The 6318-nt window shown below is 35.9% G+C and overlaps 1 protein-coding gene across 2 annotated transcripts in view; it reads left to right on the top strand.

Annotated features, from left to right (window-relative positions):
- Srek1 (splicing regulatory glutamic acid and lysine rich protein 1) overlaps positions 1–4525 on the top strand; it is a 43950-nt gene extending 39425 nt beyond the window's left edge. For both annotated transcript variants that reach the window (XM_008838823.3, XM_029566301.1), the window contains one exon: positions 1058–4525. In XM_008838823.3, the coding sequence (XP_008837045.1) occupies positions 1058–1210 (153 nt within the window). In that variant the 3' untranslated portion in view covers positions 1211–4525. The remainder of the gene's footprint in view (positions 1–1057) is intronic.
- The last annotated feature ends 1793 nt before the right edge of the window (positions 4526–6318 follow it).

Genomic DNA, 6318 nt, shown 5'->3' on the forward strand with positions numbered 1-6318 from the left:
AAGATTTATTTTTAATTGTATGTGTGTGGGCATGTGCATAAGTGCAAATGCCCTCAGGCCAGAGGTATTTGATCTCTGTAGAACTGGATTTATGGGCAGTTGTGAGCTGCCTGACACAGGTGCTAGAACCAGATAGGGTCCTCTGAAAGAGCAATACGTGGTCTTAACTGCTGAGCCATCTTTCCAGCCCCTAAAATTTGAAGAGATGAGAACCACTTACAGTTTAAGCAATTTCATTCCTTATTTTGGAGAATCAGTAAATGGCATACAATTAAGAAAATTTATAGAAAAATCTGTAGATAACAAATGTATTAGATGTGTTTATGGTGTTGATTTATGCCTGATGCCATTTTCCTCAGTATACATTTCAGCAAATTTGACAGGACTTTGTTGTCATTGGTTTTGTAGGTTTGTTGATGTGTAATACATAATTAAAAACCACATTCCATCAAGTAAGCTTTTTCTTGGAAATTGTAAATACTTGTGTATTATATCAGTTTCCTCACTGTCTTGTAGTGTATATTTTTATTTGGAAATGTGAGTTCTGGAACTCACATTGTATAGCTTTATTTACTTTGGTACTGATAGTTCATCATCTTTGATGACTTTAGTAATAGTTACTGAGCATGTATTATGTGTCAGGTTTTCTTTGATCTTACTTCTCCATTAAACGGAGGGCAGAATTTAGTCTGCTCTTGGATAGTCATTTCTAAGAAGAATAGTGATTTTCTTTTCTAGATTTGTTAACTTCTTTTGTCAAGTTGTCTTTGGAAGCTGTTTGGCCCTTTGACTGGATGTGTCCCAGTTTTATAAGTCTGTTGTGGAGTAGCTAGAATTTCTGTTCATTCATTTTATTTTAATTTTGTTACCATGGATTTCCCATCTTTTGTAGGAAATAACACAAAGGGCAGATTGATCTATGTGTTTGCATGTTTTTAATAAAAAAAAATAGTGAAAGAAAATGCCATTTATTACAAAAGATGAAGTGATGTCATTTAGATATAATTGCCAGCAGTTCTCGGGGAAAGGAGTAAATGTGCCTTGATGTTCATTGTAGGAGAAGGAGCACAGTAAAGAACCCGATTCGAGTGTGAGCAAAGAGGTAGAAGATAAGGATGCACCGAGGACTGAGGAGGAAAGCAAAGTACAGCAAAATGGGAATTGCCAACCAAATGAAGAAAGTCTCGCTACCAAAACAGAAACAGTATAGGACCAACTGGTGTACCTCTCCTTTCAACGCTGAAACAAAATCCAAAGCTTTCTGTTCTCAACAAGATGTCAACAGGGAAGAAACCTAATTGAGACTAAAGTGGATACGAACAGTTTTTCTGGTCGTTAGGTGACATTGTGGGCATCTTGTTACTGAGTGTGGACATCCTGAAAATACCAGATGTTACCCAAACTCACCTTCTAAAGTCCATGCATTTCCATGGTGGCTGACAGACTTGTCACGTGGTTTATTAGTGTTTGCCAAGAAGCACTATGGATAAACTGAACATCAGAGATCCAGAATTGAACTATCCCTGAGGACTGGAGATAAGCATTGGAGGCTCTTAAAAATTCTAGTTACTGAATTTTGTATTGTTTTACTTTTTTAAGAAAAAATTCAATATATACAGTTTGATGATGTGCTTGAAATTTGTGCAGATATATACACACTCTTGTAAAGTGCAAAGTATGTAAGAAGTTTTAATATTTACTTCACAGGACTTACAGTGATTGTGGTAAATTCTCACTGTTGTGTTTTCTTCTGCTCACTGTTTCAGACATCAGTTTTTCTTTAAAATAGTTTCACAGATTAAAATTGCTTAAATAAGTGGATTAAAAAACCAACTGACAATGCATGCTACTGTTCTTTTTCAAAAGGAAGAGCAACTGTGTTGAATACTAATAACGTGTTAGTATTCAGTGTTTAGAATCATTGGGTCTACCCACAAAATAAGCATTTGCTTTGAACCTTGTTGACGTTTCTAAGCTTATGAATAATATTGCAGTGTGTCTTGTCAGCTGTAGGTGGCAAAGATGCCCTTATAAAAAGGAAACTGAGTTTTCAAAATGGGCTATGGGAGCACAAGCTGAAGCTTTAGTGCCTTCTACAATGTGGTATACTGTTTTCTAGAATTTTGTATGTGTTAGTCATTCTCAATCCATGTGGAATCTAGAGGATGTATTCTATTCACATCCATAGAGAAGCGTGGGAGTGGTATGCCAGAAGCGCTTCTTAATTCAGCAGGAAGTCCTGTTTCAGTGCAGTTTTGGGACCATCAGTTTTATACTGTGATAATTGGAGACATGCTCTTCTTCAAATCAAAGGAAACCTTTTATTTAGTTGACTACATTGGATGGCCTTAATTATTACCTCCCAAACATTTTCTCACACTGATGTACAGAAATTATACTGAAAGGGAGGACTAGGAGCATACGGGAGTGTGTTTTCATGTTCAGCAATAGCTTGAGTTTAAACTCTAGGTCATCCAACAGTCTTAGGCTCAGCTGTTGGCGGAACGTATGCAAGTAGTAAAGTGAGAGCACTGTTAATGTTTTTCCCCCAAACTAAATTCTAAGTAATGAACTCTTCATTATTGTTAATTTCCAAAAAGTTGTAGTTTTAATTAGCAAATGTTTTTTAAAAATCAAGTATAATTATTTTAATGCAACCTAATACAATCAAATTGCTCAGTTGCCTTACCTCATGGGAAGAGTTACTTTCTACAGATTTAAAAAACTGAGTAGCACTTTAGTTACTTGGTTTCAACTTGAGTTTTGTTTTAATGTTAATACTGTTGAAAGTTTAGAATTTGGTGAAGAATAGAAAGTCCTTTTTGCAGGTAATGAAGCCTGGTTTGATTATGGAGCTGCTTAATCATCTTTGTGTGTTCAGATTACTGTGTGTATGTGTGTTTTCTTTTTGTCATTATGTACATTAAAATTTTGGAAAATGCTTTACTATGTAAAGTATAGATGGTCATTTAATCATTTAGCCACATACGGTTGGCTGGTAAACAGCTTATTCTGATGCAAGAATGCTTGGGTACCTATGGAAACTTTGTGAAGGAGTGTCTCGCTTCAACAGCTGTCTTATTTATGATATGAAAGTAGAATCTTTGTTATTTTTTAGTACCATTTCTCTAATAAAGCTCGGTATTTTAGAGGAAAGAGTTTGTTTATGCATTTCAAAATGTATCTTAGCTTCATTCCATTCTTGTTTTGTTTGGCGTAGAGATTGTTTTGACATGGAGGATGCATGTTTGTGATGGGAATTAACATTTAATTTAATTCCTATTGCTGATTTTTTTTTTCATGCAGATGACGTTTATCTCAATCTTATTAGTGTTGAAAGGGTTTTAAAATCTGAGAACAAGTGGGAATATAAGAGAAAAGAAAATCCGATGATGTGCAATTTGGCATTTCCTCACACAGATAGGGCTCTTCTGGCCCTAGAGGGGTTGAGTGTGAGTCAGAGGCAAAGGCAAACCAGAGGCGTGTTTGCTCTCTGGTAACTTAGAGTTGATGCTGTTTTCGTTTACTTAGAGTTTATTTACTGTTGTTCTAGTAAGCTGCTTTGCTTTTTCCCTTAAGAACATTGCTTTTCATTCAAGGTAGATAATGACAGGAAAACCTGAGGTAAGATCAAGACAGAGCCGGTGGGAATGTCTTTCTCGACTTTTTAGACAGATTCTGACAGATTCTTTTCCACGTGCACACTGAGCTGGTAACTTAAGGTGGTGGTCCTTCATAACCACCAACCTGTTAAACTCATGTTAAAACTTAACAGTCCTTAAGTTCTGCAAGTATTGGCTTAGTTACTATCTCCTTTCTGATCTAGTTAACTTAGATTCAAGAACATTACTCAACCATTAACTTTGTTAACCACCCCATGTTTAGAATCCTTTTTTTGAACAGATGCAGTGTCTGTTATGTGTCAGTCTTCATGTTAGAGGCTTAAATGTTGTTATCAATTAAAAATAAAAACTTTACAAATCAAGATAGGTTGGGGGAGGCAAAGAATTTTTTTGTGATATTAATCATTTTCAGAACTTGTCATTCCTATATCTGTGTTATCTTCATTTTAAAATTGAAAATATTATCCACATCTGTTCTTAAACCCATGAGATTATTTGAAATTAAGGATAATAAAGTTTAGTAATAGGCTTTAAACATATTTTTATTCTACAGTATATTATAGATACAGAGTATGATTTCATTTGATTGAATTAGTAATTAAAATTGGTCATTTTGGAGGGATGTATTGAGTAACAGCATTTCATTGAATCATTTCTGACATTTTAATTAAAAGAGTATTGAGCTGAGTAGATTGTGAACTTCAGCTAAAGGTAAAGACCTGTGTTCTTTATGTGGTTAAATATGTCCCTAAATATTTTCTAATGTTTACTTACTAATATGATAGTCACTGGTTATTTTCACATTCTCAAATTTAGTGCTCTTAAAAAGACTCATATTTCTGGAAGCAGAATGTAATATAAGTGTAATAGAATAATCTTTTAAAATAAAACTGGCTTCCCTACTGCGTTGTGAATTTGTAGGTGAGTTTTTAATTGCTTTTTGTCTTTTGGTGTACGTTTAATAATGACTTTACCAGAAGAGTGACTGGTACACTATTTAAAGAATAAAAACTAAAGCCATTTATGACTTTTGGTCCATAGTCAGGTTAGTAATAGTAACTAATAGATCTCTTTACATTCAGTCTAGGAAACTTTAGTAGTTTCTAGAATTAATTTGTCTTATAGTTAATATAACTTTCTTGGTGTTGGGGATTGAACCCAGGGCCTTAGACATGCTAATATTCTGTCACTGAACTAAGTCTCCAGCTCCCAATTTGTTTATATTTAATATGTTTTCTCTTGGCATTGAGGATTGAACACATGGCCTCACACATGCCAGTTGAGCTGCAACCCAATCCCCAGTAAAACAGTATATTTTAAAAGTAGCTTTTTAGCCAGGTGTGGTGCATGCCTTTAATCCCAGCACTCGGGGCCAGCCTGGTCATATAGCCTGTTCCAGGCCAGCTGGGGCTACAGGGAAACACTATCCACCCCCCCCCAAACAAAAAAAACACCCAGAATTTTAAGTTTATATATAGCTAACATTTTGATTAGAGGATTGCCAATTTGGGAGCAATGACTATTTTACCTCGAAATTTTATCTTTCCAGGATTTGAATGAAGTAGTTCCCTTTATTCTTGATTAGTTTTTGTTTGCTAACAGGTAGATTCCTAATTATGTGCATTCAATTTCGTGAAACTCATGCTGAGAGATTTTTAGAATTCTACCAGTTTAAGGATTGGTAGGCAACACACAGTTGGGGAATAACCTAGAGAACCAGTTTGCATATAAGATTAAGCATACTGAAACTGTATAGGTGAGTTTAATGGTTAAGAAATTGCCCTCCTAATGAGTAGCTAGGACAGTGCTGTAGATTATCCAGGGGAAAGTTTCTAATATAAGCATGAAGCTACTGCATAGGTCTGTATTTGTGTGAGTAGAACTACGTTCACATGGTACTAGCAAAGATCAAATAAATGCTGCTATTATGTCACTATATTTTTAATAAAATGAAACTTAAAATCCATTGTTGAGTAGTACTTTTATCTATTTCTGGGACAGTTACTTGCATATTCATAGCTTGTCTGAAAGGTGGTAATTTGCTCTTTCAGAGTTCAAAGTTGCTCCCCAATACGGGATTTTGTGTTGGGCAATCCTGTTGTGTGGTGGTAACTAATCAAGGCTTTTCATATCAAGCCCTTTGTAGTAATGTGGTAGCTGCTTTGAGTTCCTTTTGTTACTGGCATTAACTTCCTGGGACATTTGTGTAATGAAAATTGTCATTGTCCATGTCTTAACAGGAAGTGAAATGCCTTCTGTACATTCTCTGTGAGATAAATGAGTCGTGTGCTTGGGGGTGGCCATTGAATGAGATGTCTGTTAGTCAAATTGCCTCTTTAAATAAACTGGGCCTGGAGAGATGGCTCAGCAGGTAAAGGTGTTTGCTGTTAAGCTTAATGACCTGAGTCCGATCATCAGGAGGACTCAGATGGTAGGAGGAGAGAACTGACTGACTCCCGCAAATTGTCATCTGTCCTCCACTTGCTTGATGTGACTTGTACTTGTGCATATACACACAGTGAACTCATTGTCAGATTTGTAGATTTGGATTTGGAATTGGGTATGACCTCATGGCTTGGCTTGCCTTGTCTGCGGTGAGTGGTCCATACTGATTTTGTGTGTAGGCTCCTCCCTATCTTAGCTGCCATCTCAGGTTTTAAAGGCCACAAGCCTTTTCAGTTTTTCAGTGTCAAAT

Source organism: Nannospalax galili, unplaced genomic scaffold, assembly GCF_000622305.1.
Source record: "Nannospalax galili isolate Female #2095 unplaced genomic scaffold, S.galili_v1.0 scaffold518, whole genome shotgun sequence".
NCBI classification, from domain to species: Eukaryota; Metazoa; Chordata; class Mammalia; order Rodentia; family Spalacidae; genus Nannospalax; species Nannospalax galili.